The following is a 26,913-nucleotide window of genomic DNA, read 5'->3' as shown; positions in this document are numbered from 1 at the left end:
CATAAGAGTAGTTAACTATTTGACTAAAATAAATAAATCTCTCATAAGCCCATTTATAAAAAAAGTGAGTACTACTTAAAAAAAATAAAAGTTGTTCTGTACTATTACATAGTGAAGTCTAGTTTTTTAAAGAGATTTACTATACATTATCTCACATATTATACTTATTTTTATTTATTTATTTATAATTTTATTTATATTAAATTAATTGAATTATTTTACTCATAATTAATAGAACACATTTACTAATAAAAATTAAAAATCATATATAATATATAGTACAAGCAGATTTTGTTTTAAAAAAAATATTTAAAACTTATACACATTATTAGTTTTTGACCAAATGGCATGGTCCTTCTATACTGTATTAATAGATGGTTAAAAAAGAACGTAAAAATTGTGGCAGGAATGTTTAGAAGTAAGAAAAACGCTTGTTGCAAGTGAAGTGAATGGTGTAAATGGCGTGCAAATGATATTGACATAGAGATACTTGATGAGAGAGAAATTGAGCTAATGAAAGAGAATGATCGAGCTAATGAGAGAAAAAGATTGAGCTGATGAGAGAGAGCTAATGAGAGAGACATAGTTGATGAGAGAGCTGATAAGAGAAAATATGTATATTTAGAGAAGAGCAATGCTACGTACAGTCTTCAAATGAAGAATGCATTACAAGTTTAGTTAATTTTATCTTTAATTTTTTTTAAAATTATAATAATATCTTTATCAAAATGATATTTTTTTTATTTAATAAAAGACGTGTATATTCAATCTTTATTTAGAAACTGTAAATAAAATTTCTTTATAAATAAAGAGTAAATAATTAATTTTAAATCTGATTTGATATAGATCACTATACATCGGTTCTATATAGAACAATCCAAAAGAAAAGGGCATAGAAAACCCAAAAGAAAAGGGAAGAGAGAGAGAAGGTAAGAAACTAAACAGGGGTCCAGCTATTGGTAAACCCTCCAAGTCTACGATTGAAGGGACCACAGGGCCACCAGGCAGCAGCAACCATCACAGTGCAAAGACAGAGTAGTCAATAACGAGTGGCACTCACTATGAGTGAGCCGTGAGCGAGATAGCGTGCCTTTTTGACCTTTTGCTTCTATTGCTGCTGTGACCGATTAGATTAGACAAATAATTAAAGACTACTTACTGTGAGCAAAGTTGGCTACCGCCTTTTTCTGTTATGTTCTTAAGATTCATTCGATAAAACAGATCTTAACCTTTTTGTGCGTTTCTTCAAATGTTAGCTAGTAGCCTTTGCGGAGAAGTTTTGAATATTCAGAATCAGAACGGGGCAAGCAGCCATCCCCCATGCGCGCCTGTTACCTATTCGGCCAATTGTCTGTTAGAAACAAACGCAAAAGAGAGAAGACAATTCAAGGTTCTGATTAAAAAGCCGGAAAAAACACAAACAAATGCGTGGTTTCAAATTGTTCATACGTCATTACAGCTCATCACAATTATATTCATATGATTCGAATCCTCTCCGTCTATCTCTCTCTCTCTCTGCTTTTTAGATAAAAATTGGTTGGGCCGGAAATACTTTTTGGGATCTGTTTTTTCTTGGCTTTGTCTGTTTCAGTCATTTAATGCAGTCAGACTAAGGTTTTAATGCTCTGTAACCTGTAGGCGATTCTCCGGAAGGAAACCCAGGATTGTTTTGTGATCTGTGCCCAATTTCTTTATGTATGCTATTCTTCCAGTGACTCTGAGTGCTTCATTGGTCGGACCGTGTCTTTCTTTCCGTCAATCTCTCTGCTGTCTTGTTCTGCCCACTTCCTATGATTTAGAAATCAAAAGCCAGCTTCCTTGAAATCCCGGAAACGATTTCGGGATTTGCGCGTCTGGATTTTGTTCAATTTCGTTAGATTTTGACTTTGTTTTATTCATGGGTCATTGTTTATTCTCTGTTATTTGCATCTTGTTCCTTCTTGTGGGAACTTGTTTTTCTTCTCCTATTAGAGATCAGCTGAGAGATAGGATCACCGAGTTGCCAGGACAGCCAGGGAATGTGGGGTTTGCTCAGTTTTCAGGTTACGTGACTGTGAATGATCAAGCTGGAAGAGCATTGTTTTACTGGTTGGTTGAGTCATCGTCAAGTCGTGGAGCTAAGTCAAGGCCACTTGTGCTGTGGCTCAACGGTGGTCCTGGTTGCTCTTCAGTTGCTTATGGAGCAGCTGAGGAGATCGGACCTTTTCGTATTAGGCCCGACGGGAAGACTCTTTACTCGAATCCTTATGCTTGGAACAATTGTATGTATAAACTTGTCAAATCGATATTCATGTACTGTGTTATTGACGAGGCTTAACTCAATTTCGATAAATTCTCGGGCTTTCGGACAGTGGCGAATTTTCTGTTCCTCGAATCTCCTGCTGGTGTTGGTTTTTCGTATTCGAACACAACTTCAGACTTGTACACAGCGGGTGATCAGAGAACAGGTGGCGTATTAGTTTAATTGTAATTTTTAAACAATTTGTCAGGATGATAACGTTCTACTTTATTTCGCATGCTGAGGTGTGGATGATTGTCAAATAACAAGTAATGCAAATTGTCAAAATGCGTTGAATTTGACATCCTAATAATTTTTTGGTGCATGGGTGCTATGCATTTGTAGCCGAAGATGCATATACATTTCTTATCCATTGGTTCGAAAGGTTTCCACAGTACAAGCACAGGGATTTCTACATTGCTGGAGAAAGTTACGCAGGTCCTGAATTACTTTATTTTTTATTTTGAATTTCAGTTTTACAATTTTTCACGGTGACTTGATATCGTGATGAATCAGCTAACTTGTACCATTCTGTTTCAGGCCATTACGTTCCTCAGCTGTCTCAAATTGTTTACCAAAGAAACAAAGGAATCCAGAACCCAATTATTAATTTCAAGGGGTTTTTGGTGAGTATAAATTTTATTAGATTTAAGCCGATATACTTTCAATACCCAACTGGCTCATGGTAAATAATGATCATCATATGCATGATTTTTGTATCTTCTTTTCTATCAGGTGGGAAATGCTGTTACTGACGATTACCATGATTACATTGGCACGTTTGAATACTGGTGGACCCATGGCTTGATTTCTGATTCCACCTATCGCATGTTACGAGTCGCCTGCGACTTCGGATCATCTCAACATCCCTCACTGGAATGCATGAAGGCTCTTAAAGTTGCAGAGGTGGAGCAGGGAAACATTGATCCATATAGCATTTTCACTCGGCCTTGCAATAATACTGGATCATTGAGGCGCAACTTAAGGGGTCATTATGTAAGTTATCGTCAATTGTTTCTTTTACGTATCAATACAAATAGTAGCTCTTTTTGACTGTCAAAAGAGTAGCGGACACAAAAAAATTTTGACGTAAAACGTGGCTTTTACTGCCTAATGTTGTTTGACGTGAGGTAATGGTGCTATTTATGCTTAGCATCTATATTTGAAATTTTTGTATTGCTATCTGGAACTTTGACAGTAATGGTGGAAAATTGTTCATAGAGATTGCCCAATATGTTGCATTAGCTGCTTTTAGCACAGGTTAATACACGTATTGATTGGCGAGTCGTCAAGGGAAACTAAAAAGACGCATTTTATCTTTTTCAAATCTGAGAAATGTGTTCTCATAGTTACTGCCTTCTGAGTATTTGAGAGAGCTGTTGTATGTTGAGCTTAAACCTTATAAAGCTTCTAGGGTCCCGCAGTGCCATTATGTTCTCCATAATTTTGCAAGCTGGGGGGTGGGTCTTGGGTCTCCTGGCCTCAGCACATGCTCATTACAGCTGGTATAATTCCTTTTCCCCCTTCTGTAATCCCATGACCTGCCCAATCATTCTAAAAATTTGTAGGAGCTTTAGCTGACATCTGTTGATTAATTAGACGCTTCAATCAACAGCTGCTGACTAACTCTCCTTTTAAAGTTGTTGCAGTTGATCGTAATTATGAAATAGCACAAACACTATGTGAGCATGGATCTCTTATAAAGGATATATAAGATGAGTTTGGTATAATGGGATCAACCTTTTCTTCTATGGTTGTGTTTGGGACTTGGAAAAAAATATAATGAATAATTAATTTCAAGTTTGTGCTAATTTGACCATCATTGATTTACTTATAAAAAAAAATTCGACCATCATTGATGTTGGGCATTTGTTATTTTTTTGCTTTGGGCCTTGGTGTAGGAATCATGCCATATATTTATGGAGCTTTCGGCAGCAAAACTATGCTAAGGCTGTATCACACATATATAAAAACATACATGTATTTTTCATATGTTTTAAGTATGTGCAAATATTAAGACCTTAATTTTAAGATGGCAATATATGTTTCAAACTTGCATTGCATTTCCATCCACTAAAATTTGTCTTCCTTTCTGGTATCTGTCATCACCTACGTTTCCCTATCAATTTTTTCTATCCAACTCTTGATTCAATATTGCACAAAGTAATTCTTGTTCTGAGTTTCCTCACTACTGGTATAGGCGGGTTAAAAATGCCACCCCATATTGTTCTGCATACTTGTCCACATCAATATCTTCTTCTTTGGGGTCTACAAATGGCTTAATACTGATCTCACTCCTTAAAAGTAATCACAAGGTTTGTTTTAGCTCATCTGTCTCTTTACTTTTGAAATCAGCCATGGATGTCCCGAGCATATGATCCCTGCACCGAGAGGTACTCTGAAATGTACTTCAATCTCCCAGAAGTTCAGAAGGCTCTCCATGCCAATACAACTATGATTTCTTATCAATGGAAAACATGCAGGTAACTGGGTAAGATCTTAGTTTCGGATACTTGATAGGATTTCATTGCACATGTTGTGATGGCATTGTTGGCGTATTCTTTTCTTTCACAGTGACATTGTTGGTAACTACTGGGCAGATTCCCCACTCTCTATGCTTCCTCTTTATTCTGAACTCATTGCTGCTGGCCTCAGGATATGGGTATACAGGTCTCCCTCTCTCTCCCTATGTGTGGGTGTATGTGTGTTCCCTACTTCCCCAATTTTTCTGTGAAATTATTGAAGGTTTCAAAGCAATTTGGGGATTTAACATTACAATACTAGTGGTGGAAATAGTGTATGTCGAACTATATGAGTTGTGAAAGTAAAGTAGTATCTTAGCTTGTAATATATATTTGTCTCGATAATTATATCTATGATAGATCCTAAAATGGATAGTTATATTTACAAATAGAACTCCTTGGAAATCTCTTATAAAGTCCAATTCTGCTTTCTACTCAACGAATGTCAAACCGTGCACATCTGCACATGCATGCCTTCACGGTCCACCCATTCAGCATAAGACATAACACAACACCTTTACAATCTGGGTATCACTGAGGGCTTGCTTCACACTACAGTGCCTCAAAGCCACATGGTGTTATCAAGGTGGGCCCGATATCATTTATCATGACCAAAGGAAACGTTAGTCATATTTGCGCTATAAGACTAGTCAAAGTTAAACTTATAGTTGGAGCTCATTGGAATTGCGGATAAAGACCAGTTTCATTTCGTACTAAAACAAAAATGGGACTTAACACATGCACTTCGTTGCAACCCATACACTCATTATGAGACTTAACGCAACATTTTCACTCTCCTGCTTATCATGATATTTGTAGGTCTAGAGACTGGAGTTGCAGAGATGTCCTTTTCAATTGTGAACATGGGATCCGGAAATAAAACAACTTTATCATATATCTGAACTCACAGCTAGGTTTTAGGTGTTGACTATAGTTGTCGTCGATGCTTACCTGAGCATTTTCCTACTGTTGGTGTTGACTGGATTGTGATTTGGCATACTCAATTTTGTATCGAGGTTTTTTTATGTGTCCTGTATCCAACAAATATTTTGATGAACTTGAGCTGACAAACTATATCTGTCATTGTTATGTCCTGTATCCTCATTTTATGAACTCATATTTCAGTGGAGACACTGACGCAGTGGTTCCTGTGACTGCAACTCGATATTCCATTGATGCCCTGAAGCTGCAAACTATTACCAACTGGTACCCATGGTATGACAATGGAAAGGTTAGTGGTCAGAAACATTTTCTTTCCAACCAGAAACTTGGGTGCCAATTTTTAAGGAGCCATTTATTTTTCTTTGGGAGAAGTAATGTTACGATTATTCATTATGAGATGAGGTGGTCTTTATTGCTGTTATGACAATTACATGTACCAGTAGCTCGAATAAACACTTGCTACTTTTTAAGTTTTGGTTGGCATGTGCTACTAAAACTTCATTTGTGACATTTGATACTAATTTGGTACTTTTATATCTGTACGTTTTGGTTCCATAACATACATAACAATCTAAAGGTGTCTGTATGATAAACATTTTGCTATAAAGTTGATGATTTATGTCCTCACAAGCTCTCTTACGTTTGTGACATAGGTTGGTGGGTGGAGCCAAGTATACAAAGGACTGACATTTGTGACAGTGACCGGAGCAGGACATGAGGTTCCACTCCATCGACCTCGTCAAGCTTTCATTCTTTTCAGATCATTTTTGGAGAACAAGCCCATGCCACGCTAAAGCCATTTCAATCCTATTCTTGACAAATAAGCACAAAGTATTATTACCGTTTATATGCACAGGGGGCTAGGTAAAGATAAAATAAAAGAAGCATTCCACTCGAGTGCCCCTCCATTCTTGCCCCCAAGTGATGCCATTTCATTATTTTAAGTTTGCAACCATTGTTTTACTGGATTTCTGTCTATGAAAAGAAAAAAAAAAAAAAATCATTGAAGAAATTGCATGATTATAGTACATGGAAATTGAATTCGTAAATATTTAAGATTTGTATATGAATTTTACTTTATTTTTATTGGATTCCTTCCATGTAGCTAGCTGCACATGCCACTTGCTGCCGAATACTGATTGCTCCTGTTCTGACGAATCAAATATATTTGTTTGGATCATGAGTAAATTTGTATTTTATGAAAAATAAAACCACGAAGAGAACGACTACAACGAGGCATGCCCCAATCCCAGATTATCGACAGCAGAAAACACCGTGCAACAACCAAATACATGAAATCAACCTTCTCCGAATTCCATTCAGCCAGTTATTTACGAGTGTATCTGCAACTTTCGTGAACTTCTTTTAAAAAATTAAAATTTATTATTAAAAAAATAATTTTTTGCAAATAAAAAAATTTATCCTTTTCAAAACTCAAAATACTATTTTTCATTATTTATTCCTCCGTTGTTTTGAGTTTTGACAGGTTTGGAAGATGAGATGAGGATTTTATATTTTGTTTTGAAATTTAAAATATTATGTTTTAATATTATTATTATTTTGAGATTTGAAAAATGTATATTGAAATTTAAAAAAATTAAATTGTTTATTATATTTTATATAAAAATTTTAAAAAAATATAATTATAAAATAAGATAAAAATTTTATATTTTGTCGTCTACTCCAAACCTGCCCGACAGTTTCGAAGAGTCAAGATCACATGGGCCACTTGAGTTTCGGGTCTTGGGGAACGCAACCCGCCATTAATTCAATCGAACAAAATCAAAAGAAGACGGTCAGACCCAGCATGTGGCTCCATTATGATCCACCTCATTTTGATCCCACATCGATAACTGCAAGTCAACACTTGCTGCACGTTTTTGAAAAATTAAGATCCCTTTATATGCCCCTTTTTGTACAAATCTTCCTACAGAATTGATTTGTATACGAGATTTTAGATACAGTTAAACGCATGACGAATATTTTAAGATGAATTGAATTGAATTAAGATGAATTAAATTTTTTTATAAATAATTATGAATTGAGATGATAGATGTGTTTAATGAGAGGTTAGGGTACGTTTGGATAGTGAGAAGTGTTGAGAATATTTGTAAATAGTAATAAAAAAGTAATGAAAAATTAATAATAAAATATTGAATAGTAATAAAAAGTAGGTAAAAAGTAATGAATAGTAGAAAAGTAGGTAAAAAGTAATAATAAAATAAAAAATAGTAGTGAGAGTACCTCACTTGCCAAACATAGCCTTAGATTTAGAGATGAGTTGAGATGATTTATGAATAGTAGAATAAAAGTTAAGTTATTTATTATATTTTGTATAGAAATTTAAAAAAGTTATAATGATGAATTGAGATGGATTGATGTGAGTTTTGAATCCAAACCTCTCCTAAATGTTAATATGAGTTTAGATATATTTATAGGAAGTTGAAAAAAGTTGTGAGTCTAGCATGTAAAGAGATGTTGAGTTAAAAAATATTCATGTGGATCTCACGTGTAAAAGAGATTTTGAATTGAGACGAATTTAATTATCTAAAAGTTATGTATTTGAATGTTAGATTCAGCTTAAAATTATACTGAACTGGTTGATCTCAATTGAATCTAACTTCCAAACTGGACTAAGTCATTGAGTTTGAAAACCAATAAATTTGAATGCTCATACGTGGATATGCGTTGAGATATTCTCGTATATTCTAAGATATTCTCGTATATTTTAAGATATTCTTATATCCAAAAGAGCCCTAAGACCTAGAAAATGAGAGATAAGACACATCAAATAAGTTTTGCGTCCAATATTATTACAAGTTAAATAAATTTTATTGGACTTATATCACGTTTTATCTAAATTCAAATAAATTTTATAAGACTTATTTCATGCTTTATCTAAATTCAATAAAAAAACAGAAGATTCTAAGATCAGTAGTAGTACTTATATATGTGTGTGTGAACTTTGATCATCCAAAATTTTAAAGACGTCTTGAACAATTTTCTCCATTGAAATGACAAACGGTTTGAATTTATGGCTTCTAAGATATATTCCAATTACCAAGTTTTCTAATTTTTCAGAATTTTTGGGATTGATCTAATCAAAATGAGTGATTAATTATATAATATAAAAGAAAAATGCTATAATGAAGCCTTACACCATAGATATTCACTTAACAAATATGTGATTTGTCATTTTTAACTTTCTATTTAAATATATATATTTAAATATTAAGATACAATGATAAAAATGATAAATCACACGTTAATTAAATTAAGCTATTATACTTAATGAGGCTTTACGTATAATTTCTCAAAACAAAAATCGCGGCTATAATGATCTGCATGCAGTTTCATTCGAAATAATATGGAACATTATTCAATTCCGAAAAAAAAGAAGGTACAACACGCCCGGCGCAGTTTTGGGGTGTAACTTTTGAATCTGAAAAAATGGTATACCTCCGGTCCTCCACTACCACTTCTGTATAACTCTTCAGCCATTTCCAAGAGAAGTTAGGAAATAGAATAGCCAGCCAATAATGGGAGAGCAACACAAAATTAGCAGTTGTTTCTCTTTGCTTTCTCTTTTGGGTTTAATTTGTCTCTGTGCTCATTTGTTCAGTTTCCAATTCACTGGTGGCGGTTGCTGATCATGATGATCACTGGCCTTGAAGACCAGAAGCGGGACAGGATCAACAAGCTGCCTGGGCAACCAGCAAATAGACCTAAACTTTTCTCAATATTCTGGCTATATTAACGTGGGCCCTCCTCGATCAGACAGGTCTTTGTTCTATTGGCTGATAGAGGCTCCGGTTGACAGAGTGCCCGCATCAAGGTTGCTTGTTTTGTGGCTCAACGGTGGGCCAGGTTGCTCCTCTGTGGCTTATGGAGCCTCCGAGGAGGTGGGGCCCTTCCGAGTAAGACCCGACAGCAAGACTCTTTCTTTGAGTCCCTACGCTTGGAACAGAGGTAACAAAATTAATGTTGATGTACGGTTTTGATTTATCCAGGAGGCTGCATGTAGTTCTTGATCAAATAAAGTTATGGGACTCTACCTTCTAATTTGTTATATCTAACAAGTTGATTGACTTTACTTGGTGCAGAGGCAAAGTTTCTTTTCCTTGATTCACCGGCAGGAGTAGGATTTTCCTATTCAGATAATTTATCGGATGTATACACTGCTGGTGACCAAAGAACAGCTAGGTCACTCTTCCACAATTTCGTTCCCTATTTTTTGCCCAATTTTAATTGTTGAAGTTCACCCTGACCCACTTACCCTTATCTTCTAACTTTTCAATGCATTTGCAAGTAGTACTGCAGCAAAAGATTCCTATACATTTCTCATTAAATGGTTTGAGAGGTTTGCTCAGTACAAACATATATAGGCCATTCTACATTGCGGGAGAAAGCTATGCAGGTTAATTTTCTTGCTCACCAAACGCATTTTCCTGACTAATAATGATTTTAAACTTTTTAAAGTGGAGAGCTTGCCGTAAGTTTGCATTAATGTACGTTCATCACTCATCAGGTCATTACATTCCTGAACTTTCTCAAATTATAGTATGGGCCAACAAGGGAATTAGGAATCCAGTCATTAATTTCAAAGGGTTCTTGCTACGTAAGTCATTCGTGAAGATGTTCACATTACAGTTTGGCAGGCTTGAACTCCTCCCTGAAGTTGACTTTTCATCATTGATCATAGTATCATACACATGAACACATTAAGATTTGATACTCTGGTGAATAGAACAAAATAAATGAACTCTGAGCACTGAATGTACACCTTCCCAACAACCTTCAAATGCAACGAGAAAACAGAAGAGAAGGCCGAAACAAGGAAGCAATTGAAACTACAGCAGCTACAGAGGCAAAAAATGATGATGCATCTAAAGAAAAGAAAACAAAAGAGAAGGCAGGCGTTGAAGAAAAAGCCAATGTGTGATGGAAAAGGTCTTCTTGGCACAATAATAGGCGAAAAGTGACGATGCATTTGCCTCTTTATTTCGGACTTTCATCTTCTTATCAAAATTTAATCAAACACATATAAGTAATATATTAGAATGCTGATTGAGTATTGAGAATGGTGAAAATTACCTGAGCAACACCAAGGCCACATTTCTCAGCCATGAAAACCGTTAGTTGTCGACTGGGGTAGTGCGACGGTGATGTGAAATCTATGTGGCCTCCAGTGGTGCGAAATACGTGTGGGTGAGATGACGCTCAATTCGTGTGGGTCAAGTGTTTTGAAAAACCAAGCTAGGCAACGGGCATCGGACTGAGATGGTGGCAGTGGAACTGAGCTTGGTCTTGGGCGGCGGGCTTGGTGGAGGTGCAAAGAGACGGGCTTGAGAGCTTGGAGACAAAGACAAAAAGAGGAAGAGAGCTTGGAGAACAATGATTTATGTCTCTTGCGTGTGGTGATTCTGTGTGATGAGGTCTAATTAGCTTATTGTGTTTTTTTCCAACATATCGATGCCTGAATGGAGGACTGCTCTTCTATCTTTAATAGCCCGACTGTCCCGTAGCGGCTTTGATACCATCTAGTCAAATTTTGGTTAACTTTTACTAAAGTGATCTATCTGTATTGAAATAGTCAAAATTCTAATGCTCCACTTTTGAACTACAGTAAAGTCAAACAATTCTCCAAGTTTGGCTAGTTGCTGTTTAATTATCTCCAAAACAATATTTTACTCTAAAAATATTCTCCAAGTTGGTAAAATGTGTTTGTTGGATAATTAAATTGAGGAAAAAAATAGTTGGAAAGTATAATTTTAAGTAAAAGTTAAATTATTAATTAATATATAGAATGTATTTGTAAAAAATATAAAAAATTAAAAAATTAAAAAAAGATATAATATTATATTATTATTTTGACTTTGCAATGGATAGCCCAATATATATTAATAACTCTAATGATTAACCAAAACTTCAACTTTTAATTAAATTTTAAATTTGATAATAACTAGAACATTGTTAATAATGTAATTTCCAGATACAGTAGTATTGATTATGATTGTTCATTTGGGCTGGATTTTTTTCTGGCTTGGTCCGGAACCCGAAAAATCATATTCCGGTTTCGGTTCGGAACAAGTCCAGGCTGGAATTTGGGTTGGAAAATCCGGGTACACAAGGTCTGAGTATCGGATTTTAATTCTGGAACCGGGTTTACAACCTAGTACCTTTTTTTTTAGTTTGAATATTTTGGTTTTTCTTTATAGTTTTTTGTATGCCATAGGCTGGGAGGGTGCAACCATGTTCTCTGTGGCTACGGGGCTATAGCTGCTGGCTGGCACTGAAAAGGAACTGGGAAGCAGAATGTAGCACATTTTCTTTTGCCATACACTATTTCTAAATTAAGAGAAGCTATGTATATGTAAATATAAATCAATCTAATCCGCATTATCTTTTAATGCTCAGAAACAGAAGCCACACACAATCTGTGAGAATCGGACAAGCAAATTTCGGAAAGCTAAATAAATTGAGATAAGAGTATTGGAGAGATGTGATTCATGTGAATGCCCGAAGAAATAGTTTGAGAGAGAGAGATGGTTGATTAACCTATGACCATCTTTTTAGGACTGTTCATTCGGATTCCGGTTTGAAAATCCAGATATACTCAAACCGAAATCCAGATTTCAAATCCTAGCTAAAACCCTGATCGGGTTAGATTGGGGTTAGCCATACACTTCACATGTTTCTAGCGATTCACATGACATTATCAAATGATACAAGTCTTAGATAAGAATCTACAACGCACTAGAACGTCCTTGTTGACGATCCTTTACTCCAACAGCATCTAGAGTTTCTCAAATAATGTGATTGAATCATTAGGACCATGCGCTTAAGAGGAATTTTTTTTTTTTTTTTGGAAGTGGATCCCGAACCAGGCCAGGGTACGCACATGCATGATGCATGGTTTGAAATTTGGACAGCTAGCGGCAAACAAAGGTTTAGGGCAGGACACATGCCTTGCTAGCTAGCATGTACCTAGGCCAATATTTTCTTTTATATATTTTTTAAATTAGGATTCTTTAGAAACTTCATCCAAAATTTAAGACTAAAAAAGAAGATCCAAATAAAGATATATACCGAGAGAGTAGTACCTATATATAATTATACTAAACTCGTGTGAAGTTTCTGATGAAGATGGAGGATAGACATGATTGGTGTAGGTTTCCTGATGATCAATAAATAAGCTGAGTCATCCAAACATGTCTTATTCGTCATCAAACGAATTAGTTAATGGAGCTAGCTAGTTGTATGAAAGGCCAAGTTGCATGCTGACCCTAAATTCGTAATCGGTTGGCAGTCCATAAATAACTATTCCACCCGATACGACTATGAGTCATGAGATGTCGGGCGGAGTGGGTGGTCCCCGGCCACGCACACAAGGCTAGCTAGCTAGGACCACCGAAGTTTCTGAGAAACACCCAAATTTCCTCCTCTAAAATCAAACCATAATAAATAGATCGTTAGCCCTATCATGAACATGTACATCAAATATTAATTAAACAGATTTTTAAGCCCAAAATCGACGATTTTTGGGCTACTAATTAGAGAATATTGATGTGCCTTTTTGCCCTTATCAATAAAAGTCCAAGTCAACGAAAAACACATGCATGGACACGAACTTTTCTAGATAATGTGCCCGCGTTCATCCCACTAGGACTTGCAGTTTGGAACGGTCACGGAATTATTTCTTATACACTAATCTGAGTAGGTCGATCGATGACCTTTTTAATTAATGAATTAACCTTACTTATTAGACAATTATCAATCATTCGATTTGTTGGCAAAATAAAATAATTAAAAAAATATCTTAATATATATCATGCTCAAACACATCATGAACGTTAATTAATTGCATATATATTAATATAATGTACCTTTGAGGATTTTCTGCAGAGCAAACTTATATAATTTCGTACTGATTAAGTGAAAAATCTTAATTACGTACTAAATCATATTTTGAAAAGAAAAATTGTACTCTCAATCCGCGGGTAGATAGAGCATATATACCTAGTAAAGTGGTTGCATGTCATAATTTAATTTAAATTTTAAATTTTAAATTTTAAATCAGATTTTACATGACCAGACAGCTTATTTTTTGATGTGCGAACTAGGATTTAAGAATCGGGTACCTTATTTTTTTACACCAGAACATGGATATGCGAACTAGAATTTGCTGAAGAATAAGGTGAACTTATACCATTTTTCCTCCTAAAATATTTAATTATATACTTTCATGTTATCTCTTGTCATATATATATATATATATATAGTTGTATTTATTTGACCAACATATTGGGTATGAATCCACTTTTTCGTAAGGAGTATACTAGCTAATCATTCACGGACGGCATGACTAGTCACTCGATCGGCCCCCCAAATCACGATCGAGTAGTGACCGATTTTCAAAATTTAGATTTTTTAAAATAAAAATCAGGTAAGAACAATTTTTAAATAAAGAAAAGTCGAAAATAGGAGAAAAATAAATAAATAAAGATTTATTCACTGGATGTAATAAAGATTGAGACTCCATCATAAAGATCATGAATTTGATAAATAAAGTCAACGCCTCTTGGCCTTTTATTTTTTAAAGGTATTTACCAATTAAGCTGGAGATCAAGAATCTGTAATTAATTAATATCCCCACATCTATGCATGACAAATCTCTTTATATATATAAAGAGCCTATCTAACAGAAATTCTTGTTTTAACAGATTTTCTTATTTTTCTATCAATTTTTTATGTGTTCCGTTAACTCCAGTTAATTCTGTTTTTACGATAAAATTAAAAGCAGTGTGAAGAGTTACTAAAACGCCTGTTGAATATACCACAGATATTGACCTTTCGACTTCACCGATGATCTGCCACATCTTGGAAGACCAAACGTCTCCTCCACCAACAGTGCGAAGTGGCCAAGAATCACCAGGTTTACGATGTCTGCCGTTTATTTATTTCATTGTCATAAATTTTTGGTACACAAAAAGACTGAGGCAAGTTTTTTTTTTTCTATTTATAAGAAGTTTGCGTGTTGTCTCAAGTTAAGGTTTGCTATGCCTGCATTTTCTTTCTTTCATCATCATAAATTTTTGGTACACAGACGGATTAGGGCAAGTTTTTTTTCTTGTGTATTATTCGAGGCCGATTCTAACAAAAATTCAGCTGGAAGACAAATTTTTTTACAAGTTTACAGAAATAGAGTCAATCCCTGATGTTTGATCATCCTCCTCGATTAAGGATGGACTTCCTTACATAGATTATGAGGCTGCTGTCGACTTTAACAAGAACGGACGAGCCCACCGTGCAGCACCCTACACCTCTGAAAACAGCACCCTCAACCTCACGGAAAGCCCTTGTTTCCTGCACCAAAAATAGAGCAAGTTACGAATACCCTATAGTAATTGTTTTTAGGAAACTGGGTTGGACTGGTCCATTTTGAAGCGATGGGATGTGCCCTGGGAATGTCAAACCGTTTCCTTGATTAAAATTAGACTCAGTGAGCTTCGTTGGATATCAGATAACAATAATAATTAATACCCATATATTTAAATAACATATATATACGTATTTGATACTGATTTGAATGCATGTTTATGAATATCTACACACAGCCCCATCCTATCAAGATGGTGGGTTCTTTTCAAAGATGTGATAAGGTTTTTATCTGAAAGAGGACAAGAAAAATGAAATCTTAATGCACTAATTGTGCTTCCTTCCGGTCATTATAGAGAAATGGAGTTTGAAGGAATAGTCTATTACTCTGTTATAAGTTTCCTGATCGTGATCAAAATGGTTGACAAATTCAACCTGGAATTTATTTTATAAAACAGAGTTAGAAAGAGATGCTGATGAAGAACAGATAAATTTCGCTTACAGGCGCTTGGCCAAATTTTATCATCCAGATGGTTTGTCCTTTATCATGGTTTCAGTCAATCGGAAGTTTCATATGCATTATATCTGGGTTTCTTTTGTCATTGTATTATGGATGTAGCATGATTGTTCTATGAAGCTTAGTTCCTGTTAGCTGTTGTGTATTGATGTTTGCTTGAAAGTTGGCGGTCCCCAGTCTTGGGCACTGTATTGATCCAGTTATCTTAGAAAGAAATAATGAAATAAAGGCTGGCAAGGATAAACGTATCCTACCTTTGTGTATTGTATTTATAGATAAAGATTTACAATGAACAAACTGATATGTACAGTATCCTGTAATATAGGAGATAAGGATAACCATCCATATACATAGGACTAAGCCAACTACAATTCTAAACCAACTACAACTCTATCTTGATAAGTGCCTAACTCGTGGACTTATCCTTTAGTTTGTTGGAAGAGATAACTGATGCTGCAGGCTGATTTATCTTAACATCCCCTTTCAAACTTATGGGAGGATTAATGACCATGAGTTTGTCTCTGAGTTCTAAAAACCTAGGAGTAGTCAAACCCTTGGTAAAGATATCTGCACATTGCTCTGCAGTTGCGATGTAGTGAATAATAATGTCTTTGTTCAACACTTTTTCTCTAATAAAATGATAATCTACTTCCACATGTTTTGTTCTAGCATGAAAAATAGGATTAGATGCAAGTGCAATGGCTCCCATATTATCACACCATATTTGTGGAGATGTTATTAGTGGACATTGAAGCTCTTTGATCAACATGCGGATCCAATATAACTCAGCAGTACATATGGCCATTGCTCGGTACTCTGCTTCTGTACTGGACCTTGAAACTACAGGTTGTTTCTTGGCTTGCAAGGAAATTAAGCAATTACCTAGAAAAACTCCATAGCCACTTGTAGACCTTCTGTCAGTAGGATCACCAGCCTAATCAGAATCACAGTAGGCATTTAACTGTAGAGGACCTGAGGGGAACCACAATCCATAATCCACTGTGCCTTTAAGATATCTTAACACCCTTTTTGCTGCTGTCATATGAACTGTAGTGGGACAATGCAGAAACTGGCACAGTTGATTAACTGAAAAGGCTATTTCAGGCCGTGTGAGTGTGCAGTACTGTAAAGCCCCCACAATATGTCTATAAAGTGTAGGATCTTTGACAGGGTCTCCTTCAAACTTGCTGAGTTTCTTACCAGACACGCAAGGTGCTGAGTAAGGTTTAGCTCCAAGCATGTCAACTCTGTCAAGAAGATCAAAAATATATTTTGCTTGGCTGAGATGCATCCCCTCTTTGCCTCTGTGTACATGTATTCCAAGAAAGTAGGATAAATTCCCTAGATCTTTCATTTTGAACTCCTTCTGCAGATTCTCAATCAACCACTCAATGCTTGAAGAATGTGTCCCCATCACAATAATGTCATCCACATAGATAAGTACAAATAAATGATTGTCATCTTTATGAAGCATAAAAAGAGAGGTGTCAAGTAGGGAACCTTGGAACCCTAGACATTGTAAGGTTTGAGTGAGTCGATTGTACCATGCCCGAGGAGCTTGCTTAAGACCATAGATTGCCTTATGTAATCTGCATACATGATTAGGATATCTCTGATTCACAAAGCCTTTTGGTTGCTCCATAAATAATTCTTCGGAAAGAACACCATGGAGAAAAGCATTGGACACATCCAGTTGCTTAATGGGCCAGTGAAAGTGCTGTGCAATAGCTAGCAGCAGCCTAATAGTGGCTGGTTTTATCACTAGACTAAAGGTCTCAGTGTAATCAATTCCATCTCTTTGTTCAAAACCTTTAGCTACCAATCTAGCTTTAAATCTGTCAATAGAACCATCAGCTTTTGTTTTTAGCTTGTACACCCACTTGCTGTTGATGACATGTCGATCTCTGGGTCTTGGACAGAGAGACCACGTTTCATTGTCCAGTAGAGCCTTGAACTCACTTTCCATTGCAGCTAACCATTGAGGGTTTGCCATTGCCTGTGAGAATGTAGTTGGTTCACGAGGAAGGGTTGCTGTGAGTAAGGCTTTAATAGGATGTTTGGTGGACTTATTTGAGTGGTACATTTGAAAGTCACTAAACTGTTTAGGCCTAGAATTGCCAGTCATGGATCGAGTGATGATTCTAGTTGGGGCCACTATAGGTGCTGGAGGAAGGGTATGCATACTAGGTAAAGTGATCTGAGAAGATTCTGGTACTGAATGGGAATTAAGATAAGTGTTGAGATAATGTTCCTGTATAGCAGATATTGAAACTTGCTGAGTTGGTTCTTGGGTTGGTTGTTGTGAGGATACTGTTTCAGAGGTTAACTGTGGAATTGTCTCACTGAAATTATTAATGGAAAGGAAGTGAGAAGGTAGTAGAGTGATACCTGAGTGGAGTGATTGATCTCGTACAGGGTTGGAAGATGTAGCCTTTATCTGTGCAGGAAACAACTGTTCATCAAAGACTACATGTCTTGACATATAGACTTTATTTGTTTCTAAGTCAAGACATTTGTATCCTTTTTGATTGGAGCCATACCTAAGAAACACACATTGCTTACTTCTAAACTCTAGCTTGTGTTTGTTGTAGGGTCTAAGCAAAGGATAACAAGCACACCCAAAGGTTTTCATGAAAGAGTAGTTTGGTTCAGATTTGAAGAGTTTAGTAAAGGGATTGTCAAATTGTATAGAGGAAGATGGGAGTCTGTTTATAGAGTACACAGCAGTATGAAATGCTTCTACCCAATACTTAGGAGGAAGAGAGGATTGAGCTAGTAAAGTAAGCCCTGTTTGAATAATATGCCTGTGTTTCCTCTCTGCAATCCCATTTTGCTGGGAGGTATGGGGGCAGGTTATGCGATGAAAAATCCCATTGTCATTGAGATATTTGGCAAAGACCCGAGAGGTATACTCACCACCTCCATCGGTTTGAAATTGTTTGATCTTTTGGGATAGTAGATTTTCAAGGATGCATTTGAACTTGACAAGACACTCAAATAGATCAGATTTGTGCTTAAGAGGAAAGAACCATGAGTATCTTGAAAAATCATCAATAAAAACCACATAATAGTTACATCCACTTATTGAAGGAATAGGTGATGTCCATACATCACTGTGAATTAACTCTAATGGACTAGAAGACACTCGACTAGACTCTAGAAAAGGAAGCTGTTTACTCTTTCCTAATTGACAAGGCATACATAGACTTGACTGAGACTTGCTGGAGCTTATTGGAAGATGATTATTCTGGAGAACTCGATGCAAAATTTGAGTGTGAGGATGTCCAAGTCTCTTGTGCCATGTGTCTATGGTAGTCTTGACTCCAACCAAGGCCACAAATGCCTTTTTATTCTTGACTAAGTTTCCTAATTGCACTGGATATAGGCCACCTTCACTTGGTCCTTGTAGGAGGATCGCCCCTGTCAAGTTGTCCTTGATTAAGAAATAACTGTCAGTAAATTTGAATGAACAATTATTGTCATGACAAAACTTTTGTATGGAGAGTAGATTGTTTGATGCATTTGGACAATGAAGAATATTTTTCATGTGAACAATAGAGTTAGGTGTTCTAAAGGAAGATGAGCCTATGTGTGTAATGTGAAGACCATTACCATTCCCAACAGTGACAGTGTCAGTACCCTGGTATGGTTGCTGCAATGTCAGATTGTTCAAGTCTGCTGTGATATGATTTGTAGCCCCACTGTCAGCTAGCCACTCATCATCACCATGTAATGAATTAGACTGTGATACCATGGCTGCAAGTTCAGTCGGGGGATGCCTTCCTTGATAGGCAAAATCCATTCGATGAAAGCAGTCTAATGCCTGATGACTGCTTTTACCACATATTTGACAAGGAGTCTTGTTGGAGGTAAATTGATTTGGAGGGCTCTTACCTTGTTACTGATGTCCAGAATGAGTATAGCTTTTCTTCTGATTTGGGTTCCTCCCAGTAGGATACCTTGATGTTCCTTGAAAACCACGCTTTGGCTTGTGGTTTTGTCTTGGGAATTTTTGAGAATACAAGGCAAAGGAACTTGATTCCGCAATAGTTGCCTGACTCTCAAGTAGTTGCTCATAACTAAGAAGTTTAGATTGGAACTCCTCAAGATTCATAGAGGAGTCCTTGTTAGCAAAAGAATAAGATGTAATGAATGGATTATAGGATGGGTTCAAACCACCTATAATGTAGGAGATAATATCTTCATCACTTACAGTTTTACCAACTAGAGCTAATTGGTCTGCAATAGCCTTTGCTGATCCAACAAACTCACTGCAGGTTCGAGTGCCTTGTTTGAGGGTCTGCAACTGGCGCCTTAGATGATTCACCCGAGATTTTGAGGGTGAGGCATATCTGATTGAAAGAGCATTCCATACCTGTCTAGAGGTATTTAATACATACACTGTGGGGACAATCTTATCAGACAGTGTAGCAATGAACCAGCTTAGAATAAACTGGTCCTTCTTTTCCCAGAGAACAAAATCTGGGTTCAGTATCATGGAATCCTTTGTATTAGGATCCTGAATAAACTGATCTGGACAGACCTCTGAGCCATCAACAATGCCCAGCAGTCCATTTGTTCGCAATATGAGGAGAAATTGACACACCCATGCAAGATAATTTGTATCATCCAGTTTAGTATACACTGGATGTGATATGTTAGGAATGGAGAATGATAAAGAAGCAGCGAAATGCTTTGATCCAGCCATGAATTCGGTGCGAACCTAGAGGCTCTGATGCCAAGAAAGAAATAATGAAATAAAGGCTGGCAAGGATAAACGTATCCTGCCTTTGTGTATTGTATTTATAGATAAAGATTTACAATGAACAAACTAATATGTACAGTATCCTATAATATAGGAGATAAGGATAACCATCCATATACATAGGACTAAGCCAACTACAACTCTATCTTGATAAGTGTCTAACTCGTAGACTTATCTTTTAGTTTGTTGGAAGAGATAACTGATGCTGCAGGCTGATTTATCTTAACAATCTTCCTGTTTTAAGTCTATGACGGTAAAGGGACTCTTGAGGAGAGGGAAACGGCGGAGCCTAGATTTATTAAGATTTAAGCTGCTTATGAGTTGCTCATAGATGATGAGAAGCGAAGGAAATATGATATGGATAACCGAGTCAATCCAATGAAGGTAAGATTTGCAATTTCTATTACGGTGTTAGATCATAGTTTACTTCAGACTTCAAAAAGTTAAAATTTTCAGTATTATAGGAATAATGTGTAATAGTGTGTATATATATATATATATATATATTTGTCATTGCTCAGCTTGCTTTTTCAAGAATATTTTTATATAAATACTTGTCATAATTTTTAAACTGTTATATTGAGTTTAATTATTTTATAATTTCTCTAAAATATATATTACTTTTAGAAATAATCATTTTATAAAACTAAGTAAACATACTTTGCACGTTGCTCACGCCTAGTGTGTGTATATATATATATATATATCCTAGCTTGAAAAATAATTAATTTTCCTGCTTTCCGTAAAAATTCTCGGCCAAACTGTGATAGCAACTATATATATATATAAATATAAATATATATATATATATAAATATATTTAACATGCGTAAGTGATTTTTTTGTTTTTTTGTTTCTGTTTCGAGAACAGACGCCAATTCTCCGTTTAGCTTAGCCAATGGAATAGCGTGACGAATAATTTCTTGATATATAATAATAATTTTGAATTTGAAGACTGCAACTCTGTCTCGCTCACACGGTTACCACCACGACTGTCTTACATGATCATCTTCTAGCTTTGAATATGTCAAAATCTTCCATCAAGGAACTCATCTTCTCGGTCGACCTCCTTTCATACATCGATCCTTTATATAAACTGCAACAATTCGATCTCCTCCCTCACACGTAATCTCTTTCATTATTGTTTCTTCGACGTTTATTGTCAACTTTCTCAGAGTTCTGCATCGATCGAAGGCCGGAGCAGTAGTACTGATCTGATCATGGCCACCAAACAAGAGTATGAGCGGACAATGGAGGAAACGCCTACATGGGCTGTGGCTGCGGTGTGCTTCGTGTTGATTGTTATTTCAATCCTTATCGAGTATATTCTTCATATTATTGGACATGTAAGCATTATCTCTTTTTGTAATTAAAATTTCTAGAATATCGAGGTTTTGTTGGTTCGAGCTAACTTTTCAACCCGATGCTTAAAATTTCTCAACATAATCATCTAATTTTCGTCTGCATACATTGTTCAAGCAACAGACTTCTAGAATATCGAGGTTTTGTTGGTTTGAGCTAACTACGTACTTCGAGCTTTTAACCATAACTCGAAAAAAGGAAAAAAAAAAGAGAAAAAATTCCTGTCCGAAGTTTCATTAATTAAATCTGCTTCTTTCTTGAAGACGTTTCTGATATGGCCGGCTAGCTATTCTTGTTAATTCCCTCTTTTTGTCTGTATTATTTGTCTTGATTGCTGAAATTCTTTCATCCTTTACAGTGGCTGAAAAAGAAACACAAGCGAGCTCTTTACGAAGCACTTGAAAAGATCAAAGCAGGTGATTCACATTCACAATCAGATGATGATCATTGCCTTTCCTTTCCTTGAAACAGGTGATCATGCAAGTCTGTTTATCATAGCAGCCTAACCATTTTTTTTCTTTTTGTCAGAGCTTATGCTGCTGGGATTCATATCCTTGCTTCTAACAGTGTTTCAAGACTATATTTCTGATATATGTATATCAAAGAGTGTCGGAGCCTCCTGGCATCCCTGTAAAAATGGATCGAAGAGTAAGTCAAAGGGGGAAGATTCTGATGATGAGAAAATTGGCCGTAAACTACTTCAATTTCTGGAATCTGGCTTCGGTGCGCGGCGAAGATTAGCTACAAAAGGATATGACAAATGCGCAGAAAAAGTAAGCTCCATGGATCACAATTCTCAGTTTAGATAGTTTTTCATTGCAAATGGCAGTCTTATTCTTTTCTGTCTGATCTGATCTTGATTCTCTTGGCTAGCTGTAATACAAACAAATTAATCTATATCATATATTTAAAGATAAGAAATTACCACTTGTTTCTGAGATATTTTATGAATAATAATAAAATAATAATAATAATAATAATAAAAATAATAAATAATAATAAAATAATAAATAGAGAATAGATATCAGTACTCAAAAAGTTTAAACAGAAAAGAAACGATTAAAAATTGTAGATCATGGTGATGATGAAGTATTTGAATTTGGCAGGGTAAAGTCGCTTTGATGTCGGCGTATGCGATTCACCAGCTCCACGTATTCATCTTTGTGTTGGCTGTTTTTCATGTGCTTTACTGCATCATCACCTTGGCTTTGGGCAGAACGAAGGTACGCCGTTTAAATTAATACATGATGATGATCATCATCACCTAATTATTGGCTCTGGCTCGATCGATCTCCAAATTAATTATATATTTTTGTTCGATCGGATTGCAGATGAGAAAATGGAAGGTTTGGGAGGATGAAACAAGAACACTTGAATATCAGTACTCTAATGGTAATTATTAAAGTCTCGCAAACTTTCAAATTTAATTATGTCACCCGTGATTTATGCTAGTACTGCATGCGGCATGAGCCGAACTAGGCCCGCTAAATCCGCCAATTAATGATCTCTCTCTCATAAAATAATAAATGTTATTTGCTGACGTGGAAGTAATATCATTAAATTTATAAAATTAAATATTAGATGCCGCTGTATAATTAATGGACTTGGTCATGATAATGAGTTGCTCCACATGAAGTCATGCATGATATATAGTACTTGATCTCTTTGATCTTTGATAATGCTATAAAATGAAACAACGCATATATATTATATATATGCATGCAGTCAATATTTCATTGGATCCGTTTAAATGCATGATATCAATTATATATATATATAGATGATCATGACTGCTTAATTTATTTTTTACTGACCGGAGGATATTATAAATTAGGATTCTGTAATGAAATATTAGAAGAAAATATTCGATCGATCAGAGAATTAATTTCCTATTTATTTTTATCTTTTGTTTTCCCCATAATTTTGATATAAGTGCATGAATGCATTGGGTAAAATAATTATATATATAAGAGATCGAGTACGTATCAAATGACTTATTTATATATAACGCAGATCCAGAGAGGTTTAGGTTTGCGAGGGATACAACATTTGGACGAAGACATTTGAACGTCTGGAGCAAGTCAACGGTTTCCCTTTGGATAGTAAGTGCTGCATGCAATGCAATGCAATGCAATGCAAAGCATGGAATGGAATATATATTATTATATATAACATACGTTTCTAAATGATCATAATTTAATTAATGCATGCATTAATTTGATCTATTAATCACGATCGATCGACGCGAGATATATATGCATGCTGGCCTAGCAAGGGGTCATGACTTGATTGAATGATTTAATGCTTAAAATTAATTACTTGATTAATGAATACTAGAAAAGGGTCACCACTGATCATCTTCTGACTGAGTACTCCTTAAGGAGTCCTTATTAATCCAATTTTAAAAAAAATATATATATATAGCCTTCATAAATATATATATTTATATATATATATTATATACATGAGTACTAGCTGTTTAATTAAATTATTAAAGGCTATTTTCCTTCTATTTTAGGTGTGTTTTTTCAGACAATTCTTCAGGTCAGTTACCAAGGTTGATTACCTCACACTGAGACATGGATTTATTATGGTAAGTTTAACATTATATAATATATATACAGATTTATTAATTACACCAAATATATATATATATATATGCATGCTGGCCTAGCTTTTCTGTACATCCATTAATTATTAATATTCCCGCTCGTAATTAATGGATTCCAAATTCACATTAATGATAAATATTAATGTTATGTTTTATATAATATATATGTCATGACTTCATCATCAGGCACATTTGGCACCCGAAAGTGAAACGAGATTTGATTTTCAGAAATACATCAAGAGATCACTTGAAGAGGATTTTAAAGTAGTGGTGGAGATCAGGTTGGTAGTGTGTATATATGTTATGTATATCTTGCATGTATGAATGATTAATCATTATGCATGCTAACCTTACTTTTCATGCGCATGCATGCAGTCCTATCATATGGTTCTTTGCGGTGTTATTCCTCCTCTCCAACACTTACGGTAATTAGCTATATATATATATATACATTAATGTAGTTAATCTTTTTATGCCATTATCATGATTTTGATAACAACTACGTACGTTATACGTACGTACTCATGACTAAGAAATTAATGTTTATAATTTGTGTATATATGGACAGGATGGTTTTCTTATCTATGGCTACCGTTTATCCCATTGATTGTAAGCTACAAAATCAGAAACAAATTATTAATTTCATATTCTTATAAATTCTTAATTAGTTTCAAGCCCTTTTTAGTACTTGCACATTTAATTTTTGGGTCGTGTCGATCAACGTACATGATGATACGTTTGATGGAAAATCATCATCATGATGTGCTTAATTGTAAATTTGTTTGTGAATTTTACAGATAATCCTATTAGTGGGGACAAAGTTACTTGTGATCATTACAAAAATGGGGCTAAGAACACAAGACAGAGGTGATGTGGTTCAGGGTACACCTGTGGTGAAACTAGGCGATGACCTCTTCTGGTTTGGACGCCCTCGCTTCATTCTCTTCCTCATTCACTTGGTTCTCTTTCAGGTATATATATATATATATATATATTTCTCATATATCCCAAACTAATTAATAATTACTTACCCTGTACTTAATTAGTCTATATATATGTATTAATTAATCTATCTATATAGCATCATCATGATTTTGCTTTTGGTACATAATTAAATATTTGTGATTTCTTTTAATTAATTGCAGAATGCATTTCAACTGGCCTTCTTTGCATGGAGTGTGGTAAGCCTAGCTTGATTTCATTTCCATATATATTAATTACAAAGTACTCAGTAATATTAATGCCTCATATATATATATATATATATATATATATATAATCTAATTTCATTTCTTAGATGCATTTTTCTTAATCTCTTTCAGTACGCATTTGGCATGAACAATTGCTTCCATAAGCGCACTGAAGACATTGTCATCAGAATCTCAATGGGGTGAGTTTCATATATATCGATCACACAAATACACAGTACTAGCTAGCTAGTATTGAAATCCCCTTAACTTGTCGAATCATTATCGAGTTGATTAGGGATCATATAATAATATTGCTAATTAACTCTAAACGATCATGTCATTTTCTTGATCTTCAGGGTCATCATACAAGTTCTATGCAGCTATGTGACTTTGCCCCTCTACGCTCTAGTTACTCAGGTGAGAAAATTAAATTAAATCCTTATAATGATCTCACCATGATGTATATATAATTAATATTATAGTTTTTATGACTGATATATATATATATATATTATTAATGCAGATGGGTTCCACCATGAAATCCACCATTTTCAATGATCGAGTGGCAACAGCATTGAAAAACTGGCACCACACGGCCAAAAAGAACACGAAGCAAAGCAATCATTCTGAGATGAATTCACCATTTTCAAGTAGGCCTGCAACTCCCACACACGGGATGTCCCCAGTTCACCTCCTGCATAATTATCACCATAGCAGCCTTGACAGCTTGCAAGCATCCCCTAGAAGGAAGACCGATGTTGTTGAAAATGATCATCATTGGGACATAGAAGAGATCCCATCCCCAAGGAACCGAAGTGATGGAGTCGATGATACTCAATCGTCCAGTAGGCACCCGGATCAGCAAGAGAGGCCAATTCAGGAGCCAATAATAATTAGCAGCTCATCGCAATTGCCTCCACGACCAGGAGTCATTCGTACTCAGCATGAAATCGACATGAATACTTCTGATTTCACATTTAGTTAATTTTAAGGAGATTGGATCATATATACACATATATATATATATGTGTATATAGGAGATTAATGTTGCTAACTTGTACCATTGTGTACATTTTTCTGTACATGAGAGCAGCAACAATGGCATGCAACATTGTAATTGATTCAAGCATTTTGCACAATTTTTTTGTTGTTTTTTGAGGGATATCATGATATGTATCATTCTTTTCTTTCACACCCACGAAAGAAGCAAAACAGACTATCCCTTAACTTAACCTAATTTTTCTTTTCAAGATCAAACATATCAAATTGGGAAAATAAAAATAAAAATATTAATTTACTAACAAGTCAAACTCTTATGATCATAGGCCAGCTACAAACTACTGTATGCC

General features: G+C 35.4%; 2 protein-coding genes across 3 annotated transcripts; both read left to right on the top strand.

Moving 5' to 3' along the window:
- Positions 1-1,204: 1,204 nt before the first annotated feature.
- Positions 1,205-6,750, top strand: LOC108979996 (serine carboxypeptidase-like 27). Of its 2 annotated transcripts, XM_035683611.1 has the most exons (10): positions 1,205-1,390; positions 1,639-2,261; positions 2,352-2,447; positions 2,624-2,716; positions 2,819-2,904; positions 3,014-3,274; positions 4,634-4,761; positions 4,853-4,948; positions 5,926-6,031; positions 6,396-6,750. In XM_035683611.1, exons 2-10 carry the CDS (start codon positions 1,898-1,900, stop codon positions 6,534-6,536), a joined length of 1,371 nt encoding a protein of 456 aa, XP_035539504.1. In that variant the 5' UTR covers positions 1,205-1,390; positions 1,639-1,897; the 3' UTR covers positions 6,537-6,750. The 2 variants fall into 2 exon arrangements, with proteins under 2 accessions (XP_035539504.1, XP_018806348.2); XM_018950803.2 differs by having other exon boundaries at positions 1,205-2,261.
- A 14,598-nt stretch (positions 6,751-21,348) lies between these two features.
- On the top strand, positions 21,349-26,743 carry LOC108980000 (MLO-like protein 6). The gene is made up of 15 exons (XM_018950808.2): positions 21,349-21,747; positions 22,122-22,179; positions 22,292-22,536; positions 22,870-22,986; positions 23,095-23,155; positions 23,777-23,865; positions 24,282-24,356; positions 24,561-24,655; positions 24,750-24,799; positions 24,943-24,983; positions 25,172-25,345; positions 25,520-25,555; positions 25,697-25,764; positions 25,921-25,981; positions 26,088-26,743. Exons 1-15 carry the CDS (start codon positions 21,622-21,624, stop codon positions 26,547-26,549), a joined length of 1,758 nt encoding a protein of 585 aa, XP_018806353.2. The 5' UTR covers positions 21,349-21,621; the 3' UTR covers positions 26,550-26,743.
- The last annotated feature ends 170 nt before the right edge of the window (positions 26,744-26,913 follow it).

The sequence above is a fragment of the Juglans regia genome, chromosome 12 (assembly GCF_001411555.2).
Source record: "Juglans regia cultivar Chandler chromosome 12, Walnut 2.0, whole genome shotgun sequence".
In the NCBI taxonomy this organism is placed as follows: domain Eukaryota; kingdom Viridiplantae; phylum Streptophyta; class Magnoliopsida; order Fagales; family Juglandaceae; genus Juglans; species Juglans regia.
This window is presented reverse-complemented; position numbering and strand designations above follow the sequence as displayed.

What these genes read in the sequence shown, in the direction of transcription:
- LOC108980000 (XM_018950808.2), top strand. Translation starts at nt 21,622, where the DNA reads ATGGCCACCAAACAAGAGTATGAGCGGACAATGGAGGAAACGCCTACA. An exon ending in CAACGGTTTCCCTTTGGATA is followed by an intron (nt 23,866 to 24,281) that starts GTAAGTGCTGCA and finishes CTTCTATTTTAG; the next exon opens with GTGTGTTTTTTCAGACAATT. An exon ending in TCTACGCTCTAGTTACTCAG is followed by an intron (nt 25,982 to 26,087) that starts GTGAGAAAATTA and finishes TTATTAATGCAG; the next exon opens with ATGGGTTCCACCATGAAATC.
- LOC108979996 (XM_035683611.1), top strand. Translation starts at nt 1,898, where the DNA reads ATGGGTCATTGTTTATTCTCTGTTATTTGCATCTTGTTCCTTCTTGTG. An exon ending in AGCGGGTGATCAGAGAACAG is followed by an intron (nt 2,448 to 2,623) that starts GTGGCGTATTAG and finishes ATGCATTTGTAG; the next exon opens with CCGAAGATGCATATACATTT. An exon ending in GCAACTTAAGGGGTCATTAT is followed by an intron (nt 3,275 to 4,633) that starts GTAAGTTATCGT and finishes TTTTGAAATCAG; the next exon opens with CCATGGATGTCCCGAGCATA.